The following is a 25,514-nucleotide window of genomic DNA, read 5'->3' on the forward strand; positions in this document are numbered from 1 at the left end:
TGCAGGCCTGGGACCATTTATCCTGCTGTCTGCTGCTCATTGTAATCCATGAGTTAGAGCATTCACTAGAACCACAATTCATACTTTTAACCATGTATGCAACAGGCGGGTGAAAGTACTAGGATCAGTAATTCCGATGCCTGCAGCATTGCCTGAGAGGTTTACCTATATCATGTTCCATGACGTTACATGAGCATTTTCTTTCAAAATGCTCCTCGAGCCCTAAGGTTAAATCTTATTCCGAATATGACCTCCTCGTGTTTTTATCCTCACTTTGTATGGAATGCTGCATTCTGCTCATATCAAACATGTTTTTACCATCCCAATGGGTACCATAATTGTGCTCTAGTGACACCTGTTCCTACATCTAGTTTTCACAAAATCCAGCTTTGCTCACTATTAATAAATTACATGTTTTTGTGGTTTAGTGTCCATTTTAAGTAAAGTTTCTATTTCCTGCCATTGGGGGACACTGCGATATAGTGGGTAGGACTGGAGTAAAGGCACTATATCACTAAAACATTTAAACTGGCTATCTCCTCCCCTACTATGACCCTCTGGAGCCATATTCAGTTTTAGTGCCCTCTGCAGTCAGGTGTTTCTTTTTAGTGGGCTCTTGTCCTGTGCTTTATGATTTTATATTTTCTTTGATAGTTTTTTATTTTTTACCAGATGTCTCCCCAGTCGGTCACTTTCACCCTGGGTCCCTGAGCAGCCGTTGAGTTTCTCTCTCCCCTGCAGCCTACCAGCTCATCACTGTCACCGGTAACAGCAAGGAGCAATACTTAGCCGCAGCACCGCTCTCACGGAGCTCCGATAGGTAGGTTGCTCGTCCCCTTAACAACAACCCCTCGGCAGCGATGGACACTGAAGCAGATCTCCCTTAAAGCAAAGTACATCTTGGACAGGCGACCATGCAGGTCTACACTTGTGCGCAGCATCAAGGGAGTGTCGGCATCATATGTAACCGACTTAGGGGGGAGGGCAGTGTTACTGGGACATCTGTAAACCCTAAATAAAAATAGAAACAGTGCAAAATTACAGACCTCTCAAAGTGTAATTCATTCACTTACAGATTTGACCAGAAATCCAAGAAAATAGATAAAACAATAATTATTTAATATCAAAATCAATACATTATAAATCAATTATAACCATACAAATAGGCTACATCCATAGCCAAACTCACTCGGGTAATTTCTCACAAAAAAGTAGGTGACTCTTCTCTTACTTACCACACATTCCACTTTTACAGTCTTTTGGTGTTTGGTGTTGACTCTAACAAAGTCTGCCCAGAGTCTTGCTAAGACTGCTTCTGCATTGTAGAGCCTTCTTAGCACTCCCCTCCTTACACCTGGATATTAGATAGACCTTGGCGTTTGCGGAACCCAAAGTTGTGGGTTCTTCTGGCTTCTCCGCTTTAAAAAGGCAGACTGTTTGTTCCCCTCTGTCTAGTCAGATTTTAGAGTTTGTGGCTGAGGCCTGGCAGAAACCCTTTGCCTCCTGTTAAATTGGAGACTTCTCCTAAAGTGGATCATCCCATTGCCTGCTCGAACTGAACCACTGCTTTTTCCTGTTCAGGGTGAGGTTTCATTCAGGGATGCTAGAGATAACAAATGCGACTTTATTCTTCATTCTGCATACACGGTGGCTGGCAGTTTGTTTAGACCCAAGCTGGCAACAAGGCCATTCAAGCATTGGCTGAACTATTGGCTAAGGATCCTCAAGACCTCCGACCTTGGGCTGAATTGTTGATACTAACTAAACATATTCAGAAGGCCTCTGAATTTCTGGGTCAGGCCTCTCTGGATGCAGTTTCAGTTCTCTCCAGGTTTTCTGCTCTGTTTTGCGGACCGGTGGTCATGGCAGCGCACTTGGTCAGGTGATACGATCTCAAAGTGTATGCCGGAGTCTTTGCCATTTAATAGGGTTACTGTTTGGGTCTGAGCTTGAACACATTATATAAGTAGCCACAGGCAGTAAGAGCTTTTTTTTTTTTTTATCTGTGAGCAGTGCTAAACCGAAACAGCCCCAGTTCCAGTCCTTTTGGTAGGGCAGCTTCCTCCAGGGGTCAGTCTTCCTCCTCCAAGGGATGGTTCCCATAGGGGCAGAAGCTCTGAGAGAGACGGGGATCCCAAGCCTTCAGACAAGCCCACGGCATGATGGGATATCCCGCCACAATTCGGTGGTGGGGGCCCGTCGACTGGGGTTTCGGGACCTATGGCGAGCTTCTACTTCAGATGCCTGGGCTCGGGGGGGGGGGGGATCATGACCCGAGGCTATGTCATGAAGCTTGTATACTTTCCCCTGTGCTTCTTCATCCCAGACCCTGATGCAGTTTTATGAGGCCGACGCTCCAGGAGGCTATGCATAAGCTTCTGGTCTCAGGCGTGATTGTTTTGGTTCTATACTTGGAAAGGGGATTGGGGTTCTACTCCAACCTTTTTCTGGTCTGAAAGCTGAACAGCACATTTTGTCTGATCTAAAAACACTCAATATTCGGGTTCTGGGGTTTCGGATTGAGTTGTTGCAATCAGTGTTAGTGGGCATTGAATACGGGGAGTTCATTGCGTCCCTCAACATCAAGGATGCTTACATTAATTTCCCTATATGGGAAGGACATCAGTGTCTCCTTTATTTTGCGGTCAGGCAGGAGCATTATCAGTACCGGGCTTTATACTTTGGTCTTGCTTCTGCCTGAGTGTTTTCACCATTATGGCCGGCATCCTGCAGTCTTATGCCTTATTAGAATGACCTACTCTTAAAGGCATGATCTGAGGCTGTCCTCCTCCAGCACATTCAATTGAATATCCGATTTTGGTGAGTCTCACAGCTGGATTCTCAATCTGTCCGAAGTCAGCCTTGATTTCGGCCAAACGAATGCGGTTCCTGGGCCTGGATTTCGACACTGTGTGTCTACAGGTGCTCCTCCCGGCAGTCAAAGTTTTTTTACTACTGCACAAGACCAGGTCCCTTCTGGCCAGAATGAAAGTATCTCTTCTCCGCTATATGGAACTACTTGGAAACATGGTGTGCATGTTCGAGGATGTGCCCTTCACCCAGTTCCATTCCCGCACACTCTAGAGGGAGCTTCTCTACAAATGGTCCAAGTTCCCCCTTCATCTGGACAGGCAGATCATTTCGCTGTCCACAGCGATGCTTGATACCGTCATGTGGTGGTTGTCCAGAGCAAATCTTGTGGAAAGGTCAGACCTTCCATGCGTGGGATTGGACCCTGGTTACCACATACGCCTGTACGAGTGCCCTGAGTTCCAGAACAGTGATATGCAGGGAAGACTCCTGCAGATACCAGAGGCCCTGGAACTAGATATGACCACACTGCAACTGGACAGACAGAGTCGCAGAATTCTGGCCCCTCAAGATTCAATAGTACAACGCTACAGCAGTAGCCTACCTGAACCATTAGGGAGGAATACGCAGTGCCATGACGATGCAGGAGACTGCGCAGATCATGGCCTGGGCAAAGCATTATGGCTTGGTGTTAATGACCTCTTCATCCTGGGATTGGAGAAATGGGAGGCAGATTTCCTCAGCTGAAACAGGATCCACCCCAGGGAGTGGTCCCTTCACATGGAGGTCTTTGCGCTAATGGTTCAACGTTGGGGTCAGCCAGAGATCAATCTCATGGTGTCCCATTGGAACTTCAAGATCCCTCTATTCTGCATTAAATCTAGGGAACTGGCAGCAGGGTAAACAAATGCCATAATGATTCCATGGCGGTATTGTCTGGTGTGCCGGTTTTCTACATTTTCCATGCTCCCATGTGTACTCAAGAATCTCAAACAAGAACAGGTTCTCCGTTCCAGATTGGATGAGGTACTCTGACATTCTTGGGATGGCGGTAGCTCCACCTTACTGGTTGCCTCTTTGTCCAGATTTACGATAAGAGACCCTCTGTGGCTGAAACTCTTGATTCTCTGGGCCTGGGAATTCTCATGCACGGTTGTGTGGACCATGATCAAGGCGAGGAAACCATCTTCCTCTGCCAATTACTATCGGGTGTGGAAAGCTTATATCTGGTTGTGTGCAGGTCAGTTTTCCCACTTCCCGCTTTAGTCTTTGGACAAGGGTCTCCGTGTCTCTCCTCTGAAACTACAGGTTTTGGTGTGCTTGATATTCTTTCAGCGCCACTTGGCAGTATTGAAGAATGTTCAGACTTTTCTCCAAGGAGTTCTATATGCCTAACTCCCCTTTGTAATTCTGGTAGAGCCTTGGGATCTAAATCTAGTGGTCAGGGCTCTTACTAAAGAACCATTTGAGCCCTTGGATTCTGTTCATCTGTTACATTACTTGCAAGGTGGCATTTTTGCTTGCCATTTCCTCCGGTCGAGTGTCTCAGTTGGGGACATAGTGCTTTAAACCCGTCCTTTCTGATATTTCACTGTGATAGGCTGTGCTTCACACTAAACACTCATTTGTGCCAAAAGTGGTCTATTTTCACTTGAATCAGAAGATTGTCGTTCCAGTGTTCTGGCCTCAGTCCCAGTCTTCTGATAGGTCCTTGCGTCTTCTGGGCGTGGTCCGGGCCCTCTGATGCGATGCCGACTGAATGGTTTTCTGTTCTGTTCCACAACGTGCAGGGTTTGCGTCTCATGATGCTAGCTTTGAGCGCAAGGTGCTACGGTTAGCTGTTTCAGAGCAATCTCTCCCTTGTAAAGGAAAGATATATCAATTTAATATGGATAGGTCCACAATACACTCCGGCCGGAACGAGACAGCTTAGATGTTCATATCAATTGTCATTTCATATTTTAGTAGCTTGCAAGTGCACTCTAACCATATTTGCAATCACACTGAGTTTGTAGTGTTTTTTACCATTATCATTGTTTTCAGCAGTGTCAATTGATGCATGTTAATTGTTTAACACATCTAAGCTATCTCGTTCCGGCCGGAGCGTATTGTGGACCTATCCATATTAAATTGATATATCTTTCCTTTACAAGCGCCCAGAACCTGACTATTTTTATACGTATCTAACATTGTTGAGAGTTTAGGGGTCCCCCATACACTCTCAGGTTCGCATTTGGCTGCTTCATATATTTGGAGGAAGCGCAGCCTATCCCTCTTTTTCAACCAATCTCTCCCTTGGGCTATTACCAGTGCAGCCTCAATGTGTGACAGTGTCCCCCAATGGCAGAAAATAGAAAAGAGGAATATTTTACCATAAAATCCATTTCTCTGACTCCATTGGGGAACACTTCGTTCACAGCCCTTGCTCTGGTGTTTTCTTAGTGTTGGCGTTTCCCGCAAGCTGTTTTTCTTGTTACGTTTTGTTAGGCCATCTTTTCTGAGCTTTGCTATACAAATACTGAATATGGCTCCAGGTGGGAGGGACATAGTGGGGGAAGAGATAGCAAAATGTTTAAGTGAAAAAGTGCCTTTAGCCCAGATTACTTACGATATCCTAATGTGTCAAAGTGTCCCCCAATAGAATCCGAGAAATGGATCTTACGGTGAGTAAAAAATCCTTATAGTTAATGGAGTTGCCTAACCAGTGTTAATTATATATAAATATTAGTCTAATTTCACATTTCCTTTCAAAATGTTGAGCTAGTACAATGAGGAGCGGGTACAGCAACCCCAATTTCAGCTCTGTTCCAGATATTGAAGTCTTGTACTGAGCAGAACTGTGCCTATTGTATCAATCCAAAGGCTCACAGACTGTAGAAAAATAAGATGAAATGGCTTCAGAACTTCATATTCAATTTTTTCTTAATTTGTAATTGATACCCAAAATTCCTTATGCCAACTTGCCAATGACATCATAGCCCATTGCCATGCACCTAGCCCATCACAGACATGGAGGAGCAGCTGGCAACTTGACAGGTAAGCAGCTGTTTCTCCCTCATGTCAGCAGCTGGTGCAATGTGTGAGATTGACGCAGGACATTAAAAACATTATTCAGTTTTAGGTGCCTCTTAATAAATAGCAGCCTACAAGGTTTGCCTAACAGTAGCGCAGAACCTGATCTTTGGCCCATATATATATTTATTATAGAAGCAAATTTTTAAACGTTTGTTTCATTGATGCTGTAGTTTATCTCCGGGAATTGCATAATGTATCCTTTCTTCAGACTTTGAAAAGCTTTCATATTGTTCTCCATTCTGTTATCTAAAGCTAGATCATGCCGACAGCTCCCAGTGGACAACCCATCCACTCTAATCGATCACTTCTACCCAGCTGCATTGAAGGTGGCTGGATGGATGGATTAAGACCTCCAGCCCCAAGAGCTTACAGCATGATACATCTTTTTTTTTTTTTCTTACATGGTAAAGGCATGTAATAAACGGGATGGGATTTCCAAAACTGGATTTCCCCTTCAGGGTAGTCTTACATGGGTGCTTTTAACACTAGCACTTTTCTAGCTGCAGAACACTTGTGTCTAGTTTTTATAGCAGTTGGAAAAGTGCAGCATTTTTTAAATTTCAACTATGGCACTGTCCAAATATGTCTCTCCACCACAAACGTCATTGTGCTGTGGCCATCAGCAATTCCCTTATTTTTTTCATCAACCTTTTACCATAATGATTCAGCTGAAAAAAAATGTGCTGACAACAATGTTTGCATGACAATGGCAACAATACCATATTCTGATAATAAGAAAAATAATTACATTGTAAACAGGTAAAGGCATACCGTAACATATAATAAAGCGAACAGGGCAGTTTGTAGTAATCATAATTTGAGAGAGAAAAAAAAAACAAGTTTGCATGTCTTTATTAATATTCACAGAAATAGACACCCCACAACCCTAAAATCCCACCCACACCTTGGACACAAAATGTTTGGCGGTTAGTATGAAAAAGGGGAGGGGCCCTTTGTGCCATATTATTGTGGTGACCAACCTCTATTTTAATGGAGGGCACTTGTAAAATATACATTCAGTAGAGCAGCAAGCAAAGTGACGCCCCCTGGAGTGCACACTGTATGTAAATGGCCAGCATTAAACAAGACTTCCGGTCATAGTACTGCCTAATCCTGTCTTTCAAAGTCCGAGCAATTAAAATAATTTAACCACGCTGTAGAAAGGTCTCCTGTAGACGGAAAGATCCAATAGAGATGTCTCAACCATAGACTAATGTTTACACTGTCCCTTCATTCACAGTACAAACATGTAAGAAGATGAGAGATTAAAATGGAGTTGAGAGACAGGGAGGGGCTGCATCCAAACTAGAATGCACTGTTTTTCCCTACCCTCTTATAAATTATAATAAGAAACATTACAAAAAGATTTTGGGTATAAGGAGGGATTAAATTACTCTTGTCCATAGAAAATAAAAAAGTCCTTTTTTCCTATATACATATGTATAAAAGGTTCTGGGTATACACATTTCAGGTGAGGGGTGGCCCAGGAACCCCATTGAGTGTAACTTTACGGCCTCGACTTGCGGAGTGCCCATTGAGGAGGGCAGAGGCGGGGGGAAGTTCAGTGTTGGGGTTTGGAGAGCCCTGGCCAGGAGTTGCGGGGCTGGGGAGGGAGGAGGACGTAGAGGGAATTGGCGCTGGGCTGCTGGCCTTGTCACTGGTTGAATCCCCTTCTGAGGTTATTCCCCGGGTTGGCTCCTGTAGGCTCCTTGGACGGCTGAATCGTAAACGCTTGCAGGTCGGTTGCACCCGATACTTGAGAGGGAGAGGACCAGTCTGTGGAGTAAAAAGTAAGTATTAGTATCACATCATCCCAATACAGAAAACCAGCACACACGCAACACATGACTTTCATCAGTCTATAGCAGCCACCCCATGCAATTTTTGGGAACCAAATGTAGCAAAGCTCTTATGACAACCCAACATGTTCTCCCAAATTGTTGTGTTTTTGTTATATATTGGGAGTTTGAACTCTAGAAAAATAAATATTTCAAGTTAAAAATTTCCAGTGGCAAAATACTAAAATATGTGGGGCTTGGTTGTTCCTTTTTAACTACCAAATACATCTTAAAACATTTTAATCCACCATCCTCAGATAAAAATATATTGTTGTTTTTAAACCAAGTAATGATTTGTCTTAAGGACCATGTTAAAAACAGAAGAGAACTATTGTAACTGTCTTTTTCTACTGAAAATAATGTATAGTGAACCATTTCTATTACACAGTTAGAATTCCTGCTGAATCTTGTCTTCTTACACATGTATAGAATGCCACTGGCCACATAAGGAGCTGCCAGCCAATGAGGAAAGAGACACACAACATCAAGGGGAGGGGGTTACCTGGGATAAGACACAGCTCTGCTGTGTTCTGTAAAATGGACGCAATTGTATTCAGGCAGCAGTTGCCCCAGGAGTGAGCACAGAAAAACACAGGGCGGGTTGTACGAAAATGTTATAATACTGCTTGTGTGTCCGACCACTTACTGATCTATAATCGGCTCCTGAGCAGCTTCCTCCCAACATTACAGCTCTTCTGCTTCTTGAGCACCCGAATAAAGGAAGTCACCCAGGAGTGAGTATAGAGTAATATGGAGACGGCCTCTCGAGCAAAGCCCGGATCAGTTCATGCAGCACTGACTGCCTTTCTATGCTCTCGCAAGGGTGGAGGAAATATAGAAAATCTCAGGTTTCTTTTGTTGCTGTTTTTTTACACACTTGGTTTATACTTTGTTTTCTCAACCAGAAAGTGTAAAATCCTATTGGTGTCCTCTGTTTAAGTAAGGATTTGAATTTGATGAAGCCATAGCAGGGAAAAGGGAAATCCCATGCCCTCCTTCAGGAAAGGCGCTGCGACTTGTGCAATTAGCATAATAAATCAACCCAACTAGCATACTAAGCAGTCCAGAAAGTCAGTAACATAAGCTAGTAGTTTGCAAAAGGAAATTTTGGTATAATAAAAAAAAAAAAAAAAAAAAAAGCTGTCAGGATTTACTAAGTTAAGAGTAAAGAATATATTCAAGTGATGGCCTATCAACCAGCCAATCATGCTGACAGAGAGCTGCTAGGTTGGCTATTAGCATACTAAATGTGCTCTGTCCCCCTGTAGATTGAATATAATAGCCCGTACTTATCACAAGAGGACCTGCTATCTTTATTTGTCCTCTTTAAACAACTAAACTATGTCAGCATTTGTTTAAGAAATAGCGAGCATGATCGGACAGAGCAATAGATTTCACAGGTAACCAGAACACCTACCCGTCCCCAGGGATATATGTAAGCAATGTCCATTAGTGTGTAGTAATCCTTCAGTGGCTCCTCCTCGTACAGAATCTCCACCTGCAACCAAAAGAGAGGGCGACTGCTTATCATAGAGCAGGAAACAAGCACTCTACTAAACATCTTTGTGTTCACTTGGACACAAGCCTACAAAAAAAAGTAAGTGTGCCATTTCCTGCTCTGTTTAGTTTATGTTTCCTAGATGCGATCTTAATGTTATGTTTTCATAAGTATTCAATCCCTTGTAATTAGGGGATCCACACCTCCATGTACCATATGGACATCCCACTGTTACTAGAATGCACATCCCGCAGTATAGCAGGTGTGCTCAAGTCATCCTAGTGCTTCAAGCATCTAGGGTGGGGATGGGAATAACCTCTAGTTCAATCTGGAGCCGCATTTGCCATTTACATATTGAGCATGAGATTGACACCGCAGACAATGTAAAATACGCTGCTCTAATGCTAGATTTACTTAATCAGTCCTTCATGACAAAGTTTAAGTTCTTCTAACAGTTTCTGTAAAACAAGCTGTTTTTTCAGTCTTGGTACCTTGTACTTGCTGGGAACATCCATCTTGTTCCGTAAGAATTTAGCGAGGTGCGTTATGGTCATGGCTGCGGGACAGCGCAGGAACCGAAGACTGTTCCTCTGTCAGGAGAGAGGTGGAAAGTCAATCACACAAATTATTCAACACCTCTAAACAGATTTTTTTTTTTGGCCTGAACATTGTGGCAAGATAAGGTTAACTGCATGTGATAAAACCATAGTAATCTTATGGAAAACCACAGATGAGACATGTCACCTTCTCTAAGTCTTCACTTTCCACCGAATCCCTTGTTTCATCCCTAGTAAAATAAAGAAAAAGAAACATAAAATATCAGCAAGCTACCAATGTGATTGACATCAGCGACCTCATTAATGAAATGAATGTACATGACCCATCAGTCTTCCCTTCTTACCGGGCATCTTCGGAGAACTGGATAGACAGACTGATATTCTCCTCCTCCTGTACCAGCACCTCTCCGCTCTCAGTTACTTTTTCCCCTTGCTCAGTACTGGAACCACTGTTGGCTGTAACACATTCCAAGCCCGCACTAGTTATTACATGATAGCAGTAGCTGTTACAAGTGGAGAACACCATACTTAAAATGGTAACCATGTATTAGGTACAGGTTTACAAGCATTTGCAATTGCAACATTCACATAAATAAAAATGTCCAGATATTTTGAGAACTCAAAATACACGTAAGTAATTGTTACTAGATACAATTCCATACTGTATCAATATATTTTTGCTGCAAAATAGTTATTGTGCATGAAGAGCCCGTGGAAACACTCACCATCTGTACGTGCGTAAGAGGCATAAAAATCTCGTCTTCGCTTCATCTCATCTGTAGTGGAGACAAACAACTATTCAAATTTACAGTTCTTTTGGACATATGTTTCTGTAATGGCAAATATGAATGGTATTTGGGGCTTAAGCCTACATTTGTATAGTAATATGGGGCAAATAGCATAGTAACTTTTGGCACACCCAAAACTTTTAATTGTTTAGGAATCCCTGTCTGCATGGATGTATGGCCATTCTCATATAGATAGGTTAGTTAGTTGTGCATGTTTAGTTAAAGTACCCGTCACTACACATAGTGGAGGCGGCCATTTTGTGAGCAAAAACAACATTTATGAAAGTTCAACCACTTTGTGGCCAATACCTCGGCGATGTTACTTGTTCCTAGACAACTACATTCTCAAATATTTGGTCAGAGCACAAAACTGTTTTAAAGCAGGGGTGGATCTAGAAAACTGCTGTACCCCGGGTGATTTAGGCCCCACACCCTTTCTGACACCTAAGGCTGCCGGCGGCTGCACACTATGTGCAGGTCCGCTCAGCAGTGACAGGCATGGTCAGTGTGCCGTCCGGCATCTCTGATTGTGTTTAAAACACAATCAGAGCAGCCGGACAGCACACTGTCCCTGCTGAGCGGACCTGCACATACTGTGCAGCCGCCTGCAGCATGTCTCTGCTAGGGGGGCAATTGCCCCGATCGCCCGCCCCCCCCCACCCACTGGATCCGCCACTGTTTCAAAGCGAGTAAGTGATGGTAAAATGTAATTCAGCTCATTCATTTTATGACTCAATCACGAATCAAGACACTAACAGCTCTCTTGTGGCAATGCAAACACTTCAAGGCTTATTTGCACACCCCAAAAATGAAAACCCACACAACTTCTTTATTTTGCCCAAGTGCACTTATTTGTCCACCAACCACATTTCAAGGTATACGTTCATTAGCTGGTTCTAGACATTGGCCCCCAAAAACATCAATGTGCGCTTAGTTTTGCAGATTCATCAGATAATGAGCAAGGTAAAAAAAGCAAAACAGTACGTTGGCATTTGGACTATACCCTCATTAATTCATTTTAACTTTACTGTTTATTTCTCAAAAATACTTTTTTCAGTTTCACTTGTGTCTTATTACGTGTCACTTTTTTGTGTTTCAATACTTGTATTACAGTGGTCAAAGGGCACTTTTCTGCAAATGTACTACTAGAAGGTGCAAACTGCAGCTTATTGAAAGTACAGCATGAGACCCAAACTGCTCCAGCTCAGCAGTGTTGTAAAATTAAGTCCTTTTGCTGGGAGAAAAGGACTGTGCACATTCCTGCCAAACAGGGAATTCCCTTTTAAATGTACCCCCCTCCATTCTCAACCCTTCCTTTATCAAATTTCAATAATCTTCCCACAGTAGGCACACTCATTTGCATGATCCATACTCAACAAGGAATGCTTAGGCTAGCCCATGACACAGAGTAAACTATTTTTGGTCATCTGGTGCTTAAACCCATAAGGTTACCCAAAAAAACAGGTGGATTTGCTGGAAAATAGACATGTTGGGCTTAATTCATCAAGGAAAGCAAAACAAAAAAAAAAGGAGTAACTTTGCACCTTGGCAAAACCATGTTACATTGGAGGAGGATGTAAATTTAAAATGTGGGGACAGATTTATAGTTGGTGCAGAGAATGTCAACTTTAAGGGGCAGATTCAATCCCCTGCGTTGTTTTGGCCGCACATTATTACCGTTACGGTAATTTTAATGCAGATTTTTGCTCACGGCTCACAGAGCTGCGAGCAAAAATCACTGTTGCAATTTCCGTAGTAACGGTAATAATGCGCGGCTATAACTGTAGTAATGGTAATACTGCACAGCTCTCATTATTCTTAAGAACAACGCAGGGAATTGAATCTGCCCCTAAGTTTTAATGTAAAAAGAAAGCTATTAAGTATTTGTGTGCTATATGAAAAACAGTCAGCATTTAACTTATGTGCAAAATAATAAACTACCTTGCACCTCTTGCATTGTAACATGGTTTGCCTTACTTTCCTTAATGAACCAGGCCTGTTACGTCTATTTTTTGAGGGTATTTTACACCTTTTACCAGTTCTAAAATAAAAAAAATAAGGCTCATCTACAAACAAATTAAATAAAGGCATTCTATTTAAAAGTACATAATCATAAATATGTAAGCACATTCCTAGCGATGGTAGAATTACTCTACACGAAGCTGTGTTTACATAGTGAAAATATTATAGGTAAATTACTTTTTTGCGCTGAGGTTTCCCATACAAAATAGGTAGAGTAAATCTGATGAATATATAAAACGGAAAAGAATACTTATATTGGTTGATGGTATAATGTTCAAGTTCTTTCAAGAGATCATAGGGAATTGTCTGATGAAGAATATACCATGCGGAGAAGAAAAAATATACAATAGTGTAATACTGTATGACACAACACTATAAATATCACTTTTGTATAATAACTTTTTAGATTCTCCAATCCCGATATTTAGGACTAGAAGAACTAGTTCTATAATCGGTGTTACACCATATGTAGGAATAATCCTGGTAGATATATAGTGTGGGATACCCCACAATTCAATCTACTTACACCGTAGATTCTTTAAAATTGGCACTTCAAAATATAGACCTCCGCTCCTCACTTCTTCTCCAAAACCTCTCGGTAGATATAAGAAAAAGAGAGGTATACTTTTTAGGTAGTAGCTAAAAACATTTATTAAATAAAAACATAGATGTTCCTACCGCGGAGTATAAATTCATCAGCATATTAAGTGTGCGCATTCCCAGCGGGTAGTCCGTGCACGGAGAGATGTTAGCAAAGAATCAGCAATGTCCAGATGGAGTAGGTAAGCCTGCCAGACAATCACCGAAGCATCCGTATACACGAGTCCCGTCTTGGCCGGCAGACACACAGAAAAAACACGGTAGCAGTCACCAACTAATTTCGATCCTGTTCGTTGGATCTTTATCAAGATCCAACGAACAGGATCGAAATTAGTTGGTGACTGCTACCGTGTTTTTTCTGTGTGTCTGCCGGCCAAGACGGGACTCGTGTATACGGATGCTTCGGTGATTGTCTGGCAGGCTTACCTACTCCATCTGGACATTGCTGATTCTTTGCTAACATCTCTCCGTGCACGGACTACCCGCTGGGAATGCGCACACTTAATATGCTGATGAATTTATACTCCGCGGTAGGAACATCTATGTTTTTATTTAATAAATGTTTTTAGCTACTACCTAAAAAGTATACCTCTCTTTTTCTTATATCTACCGAGAGGTTTTGGAGAAGAAGTGAGGAGCGGAGGTCTATATTTTGAAGTGCCAATTTTAAAGAATCTACGGTGTAAGTAGATTGAATTGTGGGGTATCCCACACTATATATCTACCAGGATTATTCCTACATATGGTGTAACACCGATTATAGAACTAGTTCTTCTAGTCCTAAATATCGGGATTGGAGAATCTAAAAAGTTATTATACAAAAGTGATATTTATAGTGTTGTGTCATACAGTATTACACTATTGTATATTTTTTCTTCTCCGCATGGTATATTCTTCATCAGACAATTCCCTATGATCTCTTGAAAGAACTTGAACATTATACCATCAACCAATATAAGTATTCTTTTCCGTTTTATATATTCATCAGATTTACTCTACCTATTTTGTATGGGAAACCTCAGCGCAAAAAAGTAATTTACCTATAATATTTTCTATATGTGATTTATACTTTGGTGTAAAGTTCTAATTTTCTGATTTGCAGCAGTGGTGTATGTAGCGCTGTAAGGGTATTATATACTTTATTAATGTGTTTACATAGTGCTATACATCATTTTCACGATAAATGTCTTTGAAAATGCTTTGATATATTCTTGATTACTTTTGTAATCAAGAATATATGCAAAATGGGCCACTAATACAATAACTGAGCAATGGAATCATGGGGCTTTGTAAAAGGTCTACCACCAGATGTTGTCAATATACAACGCCCATAATATTCTGGAAGCCAGAATGTAGTCTGACAGCAGCATTAAATATGCAAGTTGTAGCTAACAGAAATCCATAAAAAAAAGTAATAGTTCTAAAACAAAAGTGTAGGAACAGGTTATACAAAAACAAAACAACACGCATCTACTCACCTCTGAAGAGCCCTGGAACAAGCTTATATACAATATCTTGCAATGTTTTGTCCGACCTAAACAGGCAAATGAACATACTGTAAACATGCATACAAAATCCCTGTATGTTATAACTATACAGTATCAAGTCACCACTAAAAATAGTTGCTTTACATAAAATGTACCAACAGTAAAATTTACAAAAACAAATGTAAAGGATTCAGTTTGCTAGAACTAAATAGATGTATATGGGTTGCAAGATATTTTTTCTTTTAAACAAAAGACTTCTTGACTAGATTTGTTATGAAGTTGACTTCATAACAAATCTAATCAGGAATACTGACTGCAATACTTTAGATTTGTCATCTAGAGTATTGCAGTCAGCAAGTACCACTTAGTACCTTTAATAGTTGACTGCAGTAGTCTAGATAATAAGGGGAATTTCAGATGTCCTTTAAACGCAGTGTAAATATCTATTCATAGGATAAGACAGCCTATATAATACCTCTGAAGCTACAGAAAGGATTCATCCTTAATATTCTTTAGTTGCAGTTTGTTACTTGTAAGGGGAAACTAAAACACCCTATCCTCCTTCATTGACATTGTGGGAGGTTAGCTAAATAAAAAAATAATACAGGGAGTACATGCAAAAGAGAAACTGCACTTTAACACGCAATTGTGCCAAATTTAGTACTCAGTGTAATTTACTTTAACTGAACCAGAGGCAAAACATCGTCTTTGAAAGAAAAACATAAGAGGTTTAGCATATCGAGCCACTGGCTTCAGAGAGGCATTTAAAGGAACCTACAAAGGTTAGTACATTGTAGCCCCAAGTTTTTGCCAGAGCTCTGCTTACACTCACCTAATGCTAAGAAGGGGACGTCCTTTGTGCACCTGAGAGTCACACATAGGGCAGAATTTGTGAGCCTCTAAGTATCGCAGGATACAAGTCTTGCAGACTGTGGAAAGACAGGGAGGGACAGACAAGTCTGAGTAAGGTCTTACTGTGTGCAGGCTGACATAATCAGTAAAGGCCACAACAAGCTCCAGAGTGGCACGTCCTGCAAAAGTATCACAGCTGGACGGCTTCTGTAAGGTGAATGGAGTCAAACTATCTGGAATGTTTATGCAGCATTGACTATGCTCACATACCATGGAAAAAGTGTCACAATCTCTACTTGTAAAGGTCAGAATTGGTGTATAATGGAAAAAACCAACAACAATAAGAGTATATAAATAACGCAGGCTTATAAAACAAGGGACTAGGGTAGACTCACAGGAATGCAGGCACTCTACAATGGTGGCTGCATCAATAAAGTACCCTCCGCACAGGGCACACATAAGGTGCGGGTTGAGCTCCGTCATTTTGATCCGCATGGTACGATGCATTGTGCAGCAGGGGGAGGGGATGTGGGGAGGGACTCTGGAAAAAAGGGAAAGAGCAAAATAATTACACATTTGCCAAAGCACTGTAAAACAATAATAACGGTAACAGAGGAGTTAACAGTAGAGATAAAAGGGCTACACATCAAACTGGAGTCACATGTACAGAATTACTGCCTTCCTACCATCAATATATGTACTGCAAGGCCTAGAACAAGCCTACAAGCTAGGACAGGTTTGGATTGTGCAGCTGGATCATCTAAATCAGTGATGGGCAACAGGCGGCCCTCCGAGTCTCCACCTGCTGCCCCCAGCTCCTTCTTGCTTTATAGTCAGATGTGTTTGTTATAATACTTGTTTAAAATGCCTGCTGACATGTTATTACAGATAGGTGTCTCTTTGATTAAATATATTGTTTTAACATATTACTGAGATTAAAGGGTAATGTGCAGCCCTTTTGAAGGTTAGAGATCTGCACCATGCGGCCCCCTGAAATGCATCAGGTTGCCCATCACGGATGAAAACTGTATTTTTTAATAATTTTATAGTTTTTTCCGGCATAATAAATACTTTAATAAAATGTTCATGGCTTTTCTTATATTTAATTTGCTTCAAAGTGAAATGCTAGAAACTGTGACAACTACAGGTTGCAAAACATTTGCAAGACAGCAATATGAAGAGATACAACGACTATAATTTAGCTTTAGTGTTTGACATCCATGCAAAATGCACCAGTGTTATACAGAATAGAGAAGGTTTTTTGGGACTGGAGAGGGAAAAAAGGGGCAATTGGAACAGTTTGTAATTGTTTTTGCTTAGATCCTTTAGTTTTGTATTATCAAAAATGTAAAAACACAACAATTATGCTACATTTAAGACAAAACTAAAAACAATGTTAATTACAACTTTGCTTTAACAATACATTATAGAATGTCTATTTGTTATAATTCTGCTCCCCTTATAAAGACATCCTTAATGTAATAATATGCCCCTGCAGCATAAATGTGCAGCAGTTAGTGGTTAATACCACAATTGGGTTAGTGGTATTATGTGGGAATCTCTCTTGGGAACCTTGAAGAAACAGAATGTTCCTTTGAATGAGAATTATAGAGTCCTCCTACCACTCAGTTTAGGTGTTTTACTGTACTCTTCCCAGTGTGTGTTTGGTTTGCTGTGCAATATGTTGGAAATGTATGAACTAAAGCTAAAGTAGCTACAAGTGTACTTCACTGCCACAATTAGTATAACCATGGGGGGGGGGTAGTTGCCAAAGTGACATGTCAAAATTTAAACGGTTATATTTTCAATAAACTGTACATCAAAAACTAGTTTGAAACAGAGTCCAACTACTTTAAACTGCGCACGCGTATTGAGTATTTGGGGTCTACTAAAAACATACAGATCCACCCTGAAAAACAAACAAACTCCCCATTTTGAACTTTTCAGACTAAGATCTGGGAGCCTTGTAAACACCACCTATCACTACCTTCCTCTCCCCTGTCCATTACACCTCTCCCCCTTTCTAGGGGAGTGGATAGACTCAGGAGTTCTAACCTTAAAGCAATTTTGAGTATTTTTCACTAAGGCACTTTATACAATCTCTTCTGTCGGGCTGTTGAGAAGACTTTGGAGTCTGTTAGCCCTTGAGGAGAGGCATGATTTCAACACTTTATAATGTTCTCCTTGATAGCTTGCGGTTATCTGGAACAGACAAGAGATGGACTGGGAGAGGAACCTAGATCTATCTCCAGAAGAAAATTACTGGAAAACGATCAGGACTCAAGTGGCCTCTAGCTCGATTGCCACCTTGATTAAGGAGAATATGCACAAAGTCTATTTTAGATGGTATCTCACTCCCAACAAACTAGATAAAATCTACCCTGCTACCTCTTCTGTCTGCTGATGAGGCTGTAGTAAAACAGGAATGTTTATACATATCTGGTGGCCCTGCCATATTCTTATATATTCCTTCTGGGTAAAAGGTCAAGACCCTCCTCTCCTTGTTCCTCCCATGCCCAGTTTGGAAAGACCCATCGTCCTCTGTCATCCTCTACAAAATGAGAATCACTCGGCAAAGCTTACTTCTCATATTCTTGCTGCTGCCCGGAGCCCAACTACCAAATCCTGCAAAACAGGAGGCTCCTCCCGGCAATTTTTCCCTAAACTCCTACATTTGGTTAATAGCCTTGTGACTGGATGGGCTTACTTCGCCAGTCTGTAGGAGGAAAGAAGGGATGTTCTTCCTGCACAGTTTATATTGGTTTTCTTCTCACAGTCAGTAACCAACTGACCGCTACTACAGGTGACACCTTGCCACCAGACACTCGGCAACTAATAACGCCATCTGTGCAATAGTTGTAGGAGCATTCGGCTGCCACCACCGGGGTCCTTTGCGGCACCCGCAACAGCGTACTTCTGGGGTAGCTGGTATGGCTGCTGTTATGCCTCTTTGCTGTGGGCTGGCTGGTATCTCCTGACCGCTTACTATGGATCAGGACTGCTGGGTAGCGGGCAGAGTGTTGACACAGACGCTGGGTTCAACACAGGACAGCCAGGGAACGGATTAGAGTGTAAGCTCTTATTTGTTGGTCACAAGATATAGCAGGTAATAGTTGCAGGCAGAATTTTCAAGCAGTCCTGAGTCCAAGGACTTTTACACACCAGTTTGTGATACTGGTGATCACCCAGAAGTTCAGATGGAAAATGATACATTATGTATCATTATGTACACATGTTGTCAGGGGGAAGCCCAGCACCCTGATCCGACCAGGCACCAAAATGTCTGATATGACATCAGATAATTTAACCTCAGGATGTGATATTTCTCTAGACCTGGAGTTAACACACACAATAACCATATTTTTGAATGTTGAATGTGGCTTTATAGTACATAAAGGTGCACAAGTGATGCATAGTTGTTACCATTTTAAAATAGTTTCCATGAAGCTGGAGCGTCAAAGCACATTGCTTGGTACTGTCTAAGAGGAGCTTGATGCAAAACAATTCTGATCATGTAAAGTTTATTATCTTGGTTATTTACAATAAAAAAAAAGGACATTAGAACCAACATCAAATATTACATTAAAAAGCCTATGAATAAGAAAACATAATATAATGGGCAGCATGGTGGCTTTGTGTTTAGCACAGACGGAGAGAGACTAAGGGCAATTTAATAGCAGCCAATTAACCTACCGGTAAGTTTATGGAGTGTGGGAGAAAACCCATGCAAACACGGGGAGAACATACAAACTCTACACAGATAAGGCCATGGTCTGGAATCAAACTCATGACCGCAGTGCTGTGAGGCAGAAGTGCTAACCACTAAGCCACCGTGCCCAAATGCTTTTGAGTAACATAAGAAAATAGGGATATTTTCAGGAATAAATGTTTAAAACATGGGACTCTCACTTGAAATTAGGGGCAGTTGGCAGGCACCTGTTCAAATATGCCATTGTATGTACACTAGACTTGCTTGCTCTGCTGAGGTACATCACAAATCACCAAAAGAACAGTGCCATCTAGTGAATGTCTGACACCGGGTTTTCAATAAAGCACTTTTCAGCTACGGCATATTTTTATTCAACAAAACAAGCTGGTAATATTTTTAGAGTAGCGTAAATAATAACTGTAATGTCCCTTAATGTCTGGAACATCTGTCACAGTCCAGGGAACTTGTAATTGTTGCGACAGAAAGGGTATTAGAGCTGGCACTCTTGAGTGTGGACTCTGAAGCAAACATTTGATATTTGTGGGATGGTCCAATGTGATGCAGGGTGAAATTAGTGGAAAACAAACCTAATGAACAATCGGCACTTTGAAATTAGTTTACTTTGTACAGAGGAGCATGTGATAGCAAACATCACATGCTCTTCAGAAATGGATAGAACAACTTGTGGTCAATCAGACCATCAGAATGCTCATAGCAATACTGAGCATTCAGGATGTGTGTGCTGATCTATAGGGAGGCCCGTAGGTGATTATTTTAGTGAGAACAACGCTGTATGTGTTAAAGTAAGTGTCATGATGTGAGATGGGAAATGTATTCAGGCAAGGAATCCACAGACTGAGACCTTGATAGTGGATGGAGCATGGTCCTCCAACAACTCAGAGTAGTAATATGAGGCTCCAGTAAAACTGATGCAGGAAGATTGTGGTGGCAAAACCACTTCTATATGAAACAAAAATCTCCCAACTTGTTTTCTTACTCTAAATAGAGGAAGCAGTGGCAAACGAGGCTAACACTTAAAAGTGTGCATTGCTGTCAGTTAAAAGGAGGGCACAAAGGTGGATTCTGTAGTTTCCTGCATGCACATACACTGCAGACCTACACCTACTAGGCACTCGGTAACGACTACTGGACAACTGTAAGAGCTACACTACAATAACAACTTAGCTGCAATAAATCGCTACTGAGAAGCAACATGCTCTCCGAGTTACACAGTATCGGATCAGCTACACTAATTAATAAAACGCTTTACTTCGTAGCAGTCAGTGTGCGCAGCTTGCTGCATCATTGTTAGGTCACACTTGATTTTTGAGACTTATTGCAACTGCTGACTTTAAAAGGATATGGCATGGCACCATTATGCAGGTGGATTGTTCTGGCACAATTCCTGCCAGTACAATAGAGTGTTACAGAAATCAAGAAGATACATCTGTGGTTTTCACTGAATGATGAAGTCTATACCGATCCCCTACTCGATATCGATGACAATTCATTGTGCTCCAGTTCTTAGTGAATGGATAGCCTGAATATTAAAATGGGTGCTTCTATAACATAAAATAGAGAAAGATTTGGCTTTTGCACTTACTATAAAGTTTTTGTTTTTTTTGTCATTCTAAATTGGCCACTGCAAATTTGTGTGAGTGTGAGGATTAATAGGAAGCGTCATGCTTGTGACTACTCATTAGTCCAAACGGTCACATCCTTATGAAGAATGAGAAGCAGTTCAGTGAAAATGTAAGGATCAATCAGGTATGCAGCTTAAAGTTTGGGATTCCAGAAAACCCAAATATTCATATGACATGAAAACTTTTACTCCTTGCTTCCATTGGATGCCAAGTAAAATAAACAGATATTGTCGTTTATAAATAGCATTCCTGCTAATCAGTGTGAATTTGAATTATAGAAGGAAGTATGTAAATATCCAGAGGCAAAACTGCCTGAGAAAATGGAGATACATGAAAAGCAGTGTTTCCCCAGCATCTATTTCCCAGGTGCTCCACGTGGCTATTTTTACTAGCCATCCAGTTCTTGGAGCCTGCCCAATCCCTATAATACAATAAACCATTGTTTCTCCTGTTTTAACAGGCACTATGTGATCACTACAGCCAGCAGTGTGTGTTAGACCAGTCCTGGCAGGTGTGGGCAATAACCTCCACCATTTTTCAATATTACTGCAAAGTATTACACTGCCCCCACCTGGCTACTCCTTATTGCCATCCAGCTGGAAATTTTTTTGGGGGAGAGCACTGAAAAAGAATGGTCAGTTCGCATAGTCAGGCTATGTCAGAGCAAAGAGAGGGTAACCACAGATGTGTTGTTTTTCTCTACAAAGACATTTGTACCCATGTGACCTTCATGCCGACATTCAGTATGGATGGACCATATGTCAATTTATATAGCCTAGCAAATCCTATGACGGCTCATGCTGATTAATACATGCAAATATTTAGTTATGGTTTATGCAGAATAACATATCCATATGTTTTATTGAAGGTAGCCTTTTCATGGGCTGAACGTGTCTCAGGTCACTGCAATAGCACTACTTCCTAGTGCAGTGTTGGCTAACCTGTGACACTCCAGGTGTTGGGAAACTACAAGTCCCAGCATGCTTTGCCAATATATAGCGATTTATTGCTGGAAGGGTATGCTGGGACTTGTAGTTTCACAACACCTGGAGTGTCACAGGTTAGCCAACACTGTCCTAGTGAATGGAGAGCCCAATTTCTCATGAATAATGGTTGAGTCCGCAAAACGACTCCTCCATAGTGTCTGGACAATGAGTACAATAAAATGAAGTAAATCCATTTTTAGGGCAATGGACCACCAAACATTCGCCTCCCAAGAGTAAAGGGATGGTCTAGTTTAATACCATACTTGATGCTTGCCAATGACCCTCACTACACCAATACCCTGTAATTACTGCTGGCATCTTTCTCCCATGACTACAATAATTAATTTTTTCCAGGCTTCAAAACTATGGGTGCCGATTATAATGTAATAATGAGGGCTTCATGGGTGGGACCCCAGATCTGTTAAACAGGAGAGATAAATACCTAGAAAGTAGGGTCTATTATAAATTGGGTATCATCATCACCATTTATTTATATAGCGCCACTTATTCTGCAGCGCTGCACAGAGAACTCACTCACATCAGTCCCTGCCCCAATGGAGCTTACAGTCTAAATTCCCTAATATAGACACACACTTACACAGACACAGACAGACAAATAGGGAGATAGACAGACAGGGAGACTAGGGTCAATTTTTTAAAAAAAAATAATTTAATAGCAGCCAATTAACCTACTAGTATGTTTTTGGAGTGTGGGAGGAAACCCACGCAAACACAGGGAGAACATACAAACTCCACACAGATAAGGCCACGGTCGGGAATCAAACTCATGACCCCAGTGCTGTGAGGCAGAAGTGCTAATCACTAGGCCACTGTGCTGCCCGTATCCCCTTTAGTATCCTCTATACAAAAACCAACAAGATTGTTGCATTGTGAAGACATTTTGCACTTGGTAAAAAAAATGGCTCTTCAATTTGAGTGCCTGAACATACAGCATGAGTTAGACTCAAAGCTTATAATGAACAATCTGTAGCCAATTGTAGCTTACAAATCAAGTAAAGTCACTTTTCTCTAAAAAGCTGTGTAATATGTTAGCACTATATAATGAATGGTTAATAATATTTAACATTAATATACAGAGCAAAAGCTGTGTATTACTGATCTAAATAATGTACATGAAATAAATGAAGGCTTTATACTTAAGGCTGCATTACACACTTAGGAATTTACAAGTAGTCCAGGGTCCACCCCCCCCCCCCCCCCCCTCCTAGCCAGAGCCACGAGGACTGCTACATGCAACCCTTTTTCCCAGGCAAAACAATCGGCAAATTAAATTTTCTAGCAAACTAAAAATGGCAGTAAAAAAGTGGTGCGAGTGGGATGGGTGAACACAATTGTGGCCTGTGATTGGTACTCCCACTCACCTTTTTTTTTTTTTTTTTTGACTGAGGCTGTAAATGTAGTCATGGAAAAAAATTGATGCATACTACAAGCTATGGGCTCCTGTTAGGGGCCTGCTCTACCACATTTTAATAGGTGGTAGTGCAGCTTTAACTAAATATGTGAACCATACTGACTCCACTGCCCCAAGTGGCCATGTTAAGAGAGATGACAAGACAGAGTGTGAGTGGCAGCTTGGTAGACTTTCTGTGCTGAATGCACTATGTGGATTCATGCACTTGGGCAAGCCTAGCAATGATGCAGTAACTCAAATGACAACATTCACAGCTATTTCACCTGTATTATATTCCATCATAACATTGTCCTAAATATGTGGGAGGGGCTTCAGCGGTCTGGACTGGAGTGAGGAGGAATTTTGTTTACTTTTTTTTTTTTTTTTTATAATTAGAGCGGCAGTGGAATGTCTACCTTTATGGTTCATATCATAGCTGATATTTTCAATGTTGGTGTTTAGTTGTTCTTTAAGTTGTACCCTGATGAGTTCATTTTAAATAAAGGCAAAACATTAGACTTCTTATAGACAGTTTTCATAGTTGAAATGCATATATGAGGAGTCCTGCAATGCTTCAATATCCTGCAACTACCAGATAATTATGATAGAGCAACCTGGAGTTACCAGCAATTGAATTTAAATCAGGATGTAAACCCACTGTTAACTGTATTGCCAACTGAATGAAAATGTATAAACCTTATAACGAATGTTAATTCAATTTCAAATAAAATAACATCAGTTTCTCTGTGTGTGGTAGCACTGTAGAATAGAGTAAATGAATAACAATCATATTGGTGTTTGAAAGTTACACACAATTAACACGTGCATGTAAGTAGAGCAACACAATACCTTAAAATGTATATGGTAAATGTATATACAAATATTATTCAGCCTTTACAATACTCTGTTAGAGATGTCACATATAGGGCCGAGTTGTAGAAATAATTTGGAATGACAACACAATGCTTACAACAGCAAACTATATGTGTGAGGACTGTATTTACAGAGTGGAAGGTGGGATGCACAAAAGTAAATACAGAAGTCAATTAGTATTGCTACAGTCTTTACACTATTGGTATCTGGTGAAAATTGACCTGACAGTTGTCCCATGCTGGTATTGTCATTGTTCCTCTAGGATGCTTTTATTGATCAAGTAAGTTGACTGCATGTAGTCAATAGCACTTCTGTCACTGTCCTGGGTAAATGTGACAGTCTGACACATGAGAATTCACACCATCAGCATAGGAAGACACACATATAAGTTGTAGTAACACAATTATGAATAAATGTGTGATACAAAAGGCACTCCTTACAGGAAATCACCTACTAGTTTATGAAATGTTTAAAATAATATTTAGGAAACAAAAGTGCACAGCTGACACCCTGCATGACCACAATGCACCCCTCCATCTAGAAATAAAATAATGCATATAGGATACAGACCCAGAGAGTAGGGTAGAGGCAACTATTATGTTTTATCTGATCCCTAAAAGAGAGGCTCTGTGTTTTGTACACCCCCCAAAATGACAAGGCAGAGGGGTGCGATGGTTTAGTAAATAAAAGTGCAGTAGGTAAACAACCCAAAAAAAACAGCAAGGGAGAAGATTTCCAGGTGAATATTGGGACAACAGTGTTTTACATACCACCCCCATCAATCCCCCCAACACGGCCCAGGGATCCAGGGGAGAGAAGTGCTAACACAAATGGAGGGCTTAGAGGGCTCTTAGTGCTACGTGAGCCCACCCAGAGGAAGCACTGAATACGCAGACATATAAGAAAAGAGTGATCATACCCCCATGACAGACAGACAGACCTGAATGTTGGGGTGCTGGGGAAAAACGAGGTGTTGCTATAGCAAATGATCACATCTGGCTGATACTTCAGTATTTACCTGAAACGAAGCGGAACTCTAGTCATTCATATTGAGGTGCTAGAGGGGGTCAGTAGAGCCCCCCCAAAATAATCCCCCCCCCCCGGTCAGCTACAACCCCCCCACAAGGGGAACATCATTCGTAGGTCCGCCCCCAGGCGCCTTACCTGATGATGCTGGGTCTGCTTCCCTCTGTGGTCCGCCTGTCTCTAAGATTATTTCTCCAAATGGCTCTTCCCCTCCCCCTCCGTCTCTGTGCCCCCCTCTCCCACCAGCCCAGTCTACCACTGCTCTCCTCCCCTATCCCTGTCTCCCCCTCCCTTTGTCTCTGTCTCTGTCTCCCTCTTCCCTTCTTCTCTTTTCTCTC

The 25,514-nt window shown here is 41.3% G+C and overlaps 1 protein-coding gene across 3 annotated transcripts; it reads right to left on the reverse strand.

Annotated features, from left to right (window-relative positions):
* Positions 1–6,722: 6,722 nt before the first annotated feature.
* Positions 6,723–25,431, reverse strand: PCGF2 (polycomb group ring finger 2). 3 transcript variants are annotated; one of them, XM_075177046.1, is made up of 11 exons: positions 25,315–25,419; positions 25,091–25,168; positions 15,924–16,069; positions 15,509–15,605; positions 14,668–14,723; positions 10,505–10,555; positions 10,124–10,235; positions 9,967–10,009; positions 9,714–9,812; positions 9,142–9,222; positions 6,723–7,662 (listed from the first exon to the last, which is right to left on the reverse strand). In XM_075177046.1, the coding sequence occupies exons 3-11, from the start codon at positions 16,033–16,035 to the stop codon at positions 7,354–7,356; spliced, it is 960 nt and encodes a 319-aa protein (XP_075033147.1). In that variant the 5' UTR covers positions 16,036–16,069; positions 25,091–25,168; positions 25,315–25,419; the 3' UTR covers positions 6,723–7,353. The 3 variants fall into 3 exon arrangements, with proteins under 3 accessions (XP_075033147.1, XP_075033146.1, XP_075033145.1); XM_075177045.1 differs by lacking the exon at positions 25,091–25,168 and having other exon boundaries at positions 25,315–25,431; XM_075177044.1 differs by lacking the exons at positions 25,091–25,168; positions 25,315–25,419 and adding an exon at positions 25,169–25,231.
* Positions 25,432–25,514: the final 83 nt, after the last annotated feature.

This window comes from Mixophyes fleayi, chromosome 6, assembly GCF_038048845.1.
Source record: "Mixophyes fleayi isolate aMixFle1 chromosome 6, aMixFle1.hap1, whole genome shotgun sequence".
NCBI lineage: Eukaryota > Metazoa > Chordata > Amphibia > Anura > Limnodynastidae > Mixophyes > Mixophyes fleayi.

Excerpts from the sequence above, each read along its gene's own strand:
- PCGF2 (XM_075177044.1), bottom strand. The coding sequence starts at position 25,194 with ATGACTAGAGTTCCGCTTCGTTTCAG. Across the intron at positions 10,556-14,667 it reads TGTTCCAGGGCTCTTCAGAG|ATGAGATGAAGCGAAGACGA; the intron begins GTGAGTAGATGC and ends TCTCCACTACAG. Across the intron at positions 10,236-10,504 it reads CTCTTACGCACGTACAGATG|CCAACAGTGGTTCCAGTACT; the intron begins GTGAGTGTTTCC and ends AATGTGTTACAG.